At 35.9% G+C, this 3,330-nt stretch overlaps 1 protein-coding gene across 2 annotated transcripts in view; it reads left to right on the forward strand.

Moving 5' to 3' along the window:
- The window catches only part of CSMD3 (CUB and Sushi multiple domains 3), an 803,119-nt gene that overhangs the window by 556,959 nt on the left and 242,830 nt on the right, over positions 1–3,330 (forward strand). For both annotated transcript variants that reach the window (XM_009321682.1, XM_009321683.1), the window contains one exon: positions 2,117–2,308. In XM_009321682.1, coding sequence (XP_009319957.1) covers positions 2,117–2,308 — 192 coding nt within the window. The remainder of the gene's footprint in view (positions 1–2,116; positions 2,309–3,330) is intronic.

Raw genomic sequence — 3,330 nt, forward strand, 5'->3', positions numbered from 1 at the left:
GGGTCTGGAGCACAAGTCTTATGAGGAGCGGCTGAGGGAACTGTGGTTGTTTAGCCTAGAGAAAAGGAGGCTGAGGGGAGACCTCATCGCTCTCTACAACTACCTGAAAGGAGGCTGTAGCGAGGTGGGTGTTGGTCTCTTCTCCCAAGTAACAAGCGATAGGACAAGAGGAAACGGCCTCAAGTTGTACCAGGGGAGGTTTAGGTTGACTATTAGGAAAAATTTCTTTAGTGGAAAAGTTGTTAAACATTGGACCAGGCTGCCCAGGGAAGTGGAAGAGTCACCATCACTCGAGGTATTTAAAAGACATGTTGATGAGGCGCTTAGGGACATGGTTTAGTGGGCATGGTGGTGTGGCATTGACGGTTGGACTCGATGATCTTAGAGGTCTTTTCCAACCTTCATGATTCTATGATTCTAAGATTCGAGGCAGGTAGTATTTAAGTGGCAGAACACAGTTTCTCTCCAATATGGAGTGCTCTGACTGGCCAACACTAATCAAAAGATACAGTGTGTTCTGTGTTCTCAGCAGGGGGGAATGCAGATTAATATATGACTGATTTTACTAGTTCCTTCAGTGTAAGGTTACCTTAAGGATTTCTTTTTTGCTTCCGAGCTGCGTTAACGACAAGAATCTTTTCATATTTGATGAAATTTCACTTCTGTGTGGTCTAGCTCCGGTATCTTATTCTCTTGCATGCAACATTTGCAAGATCTGCTAGTATACTGCAGTGAAATTTAGTAATTCCATATTTTAGTAATATTTTTTTCTAAATTAAAAACCAGAAGCGTATTTAAAGATATAAACAAGAGTCCTGATAATTGTGTCTAAAGCAGAAATTTTAAAAACTTGCATGATTATATTAAAAAAAATCATTATCTTTCATTTATTATGCAGTAGTTAATATTTTAAAGAAATATTTATTTAATCTTTGAGGAATAAGGAGGAAAAATTTCCCTAACTTCCAGGACTTCTTATGTGGAAAAATAACCCCAGAAAAAGCCCCATAACTTTAGAGCTCTAATTCTTTTATTTTGTATTAAGTATGTCTTGGAAAGCAAGACACTTGGTTTTTTTAGGGTAATAACCTCTTTAGACCAAGATTTCTTCTTCAAAAACATAGTAAATATATAAACTACGCACATTTCAGATTAATACATTGCTGTCTGCTGATATTAGCTCCCCAGAAAGAGGGCATCTGAATTAAATCTTAGTACTGCCACTTTATGTTTATGTTACAGATTGCTGAGCTCAGTGGGACTAGTTCCACCGGCAACTCTGACATTTGTTGTTCGTTTGTAATACGTATAATATACTGCAGTTCTGTAATGTTAAGTAGGAAATAATATTTACTTAAACATTTATGTGCTTGCTTTTCACATAAGCTTACATATTTTGGTACATAATATATTAAATAATATGTTCATCATAATATGTTAAATCTGGGGAAAATATAAATCGCTCATACTTCGCTTGTAGTCATTGTGATTGTGCATGTGGTCTTAGTAACAATCTCTACTTACGCATTATGTGTAGCTCTCAGACTAAGTCCACATGAATTTTTTGTGTAGGTGATTTTTTAAATTTTATTACAAAAGCCTAGCATGGTAGATGTGTCATGTGTAAGGGTATAGATATGAGTGATGAATGAAATACACTTCCAGATTCGCTACTAAATGTTACACCGTACGTACGTTTAAGAACTATAGAATTGTGGAGAACTGAAGATGTGTACAAGCATAGCTTATCAGACAACCTGAGTTCTTAATCTGTTCTTTCCATTATTCATATTAAAGATTCCTCTAAGTTAGAAGTGCTGACTGTCCAGGGTACTAGGAAATCTCCTACTTTCCTTTTTATATATTGCAATGCTCCACAGAATTTTTTCCAAAAAAAGGTTAAAAGAAAAATTAGACACTCTCCATAATTAAAGCAGGTGGCAAAAAATAATAGTAGAAAAGCAGCAGATTATTGGATGATTTCTCAGAATTTTAGAATTGAGTAGGAAAATTTTGGATTTGTAGAGCTTCCTGATTAGGAAAAAGCAAGGGGGTAAAAATGATTGAAAAGCTGACTTTTTTAAAAATTTATTTTATTTTTTCCCTTCTCTGCTAGGTTCTGTAGCTACTGCCTGCCGTGATCCTGGTGTCCCCATGAATGGAACTAGAAATGGGGATGGAAGAGAACCTGGGGACACTGTCATTTTTCAGTGTGACCCTGGCTATGAACTGCAAGGAGATGAGAGGATAACCTGCATTCAGGTAGAAAATAGGTACTTCTGGCAGCCCAACCCACCAGTCTGTATAGGTATGCAGAAAAAATCAAATAATGCTTTCCTAAATTTTGAAATTCTGGTGTAATGAATCACACTGCTCTAGAAACTTTCTTCAAAGAACAAATGCATCAAAGTACTGCACATACGATAAATTATTCTGTATAAAGCTCCAATGGACATTACCAAAATCTTTCCTCTGTAGTTGTTAGTATAACAGTTTTCATCCTTTTCCTTTCAAGGCCATATCATTTATAATCTGATGATCTGTGACAGAGAAAGCAAGAAAGTCAGTGTCAATGACACTATTAGCTTTGCCTTAAAACTTGAAAAACGGTGGTAAGCGTGGAGGATTTGGTTAAAGTTCATATGCCCGTATGTACAAAATATCAGACAGATGACCTAGTAAATTTATAGATCAGGTAAAATTATGCAAGGGCTAAAGTAAGATGCAACAGAAAAGAATGAGAAGATGGTAGCCTAATTTCTCTAGCAATCTTCATTATTTTAGAAAGAACAAAATTTTCATTAGTAAACATTATAATGTACCATGTATTTCTGGAAATATTGTCTCAGTCTCTAATGCTATTTTGATTAACATAGCTCGTATGAAATGGATTTTGAAAGCATTTAACTTGGTTAACTGAATTATGATGAAAATAAGAAATTACAAAAGTCTGTCATAGATAGTAGCCTTCCAGTAATCTTTTCTGAGGCAATCCTAATCATTATTATTATTATTGATCTAGAAAATATGTAAACTACTACTTCTAAAACCTGTAGAGGTAGAGTGATAAACAATCATGGGGTTACCCATCTGGCTAGTTTGGTAAATAATGTAATGATGCTTATTTCCAGTATGTTCTTTAATGCAGTCAGATGTGATATTATGATCATAGAATCATAGAATCATTAAGGTTGGAAGAGACCTCTAAGATCATCGAGTCCAACCATCAACCCAACACCACCATGCCCACTAAACCATGTCCCTAAGCGCCTCATCTACACGTCTTTTAAATACTTCCAGGGATGGTGACTCAACCACTTCCCTGGGCAG

The sequence above is a fragment of the Pygoscelis adeliae genome, unplaced genomic scaffold (genome assembly GCF_000699105.1).
Source record: "Pygoscelis adeliae isolate BGI_AS28 unplaced genomic scaffold, ASM69910v1 Scaffold111, whole genome shotgun sequence".
In the NCBI taxonomy this organism is placed as follows: Eukaryota; Metazoa; Chordata; class Aves; order Sphenisciformes; family Spheniscidae; genus Pygoscelis; species Pygoscelis adeliae.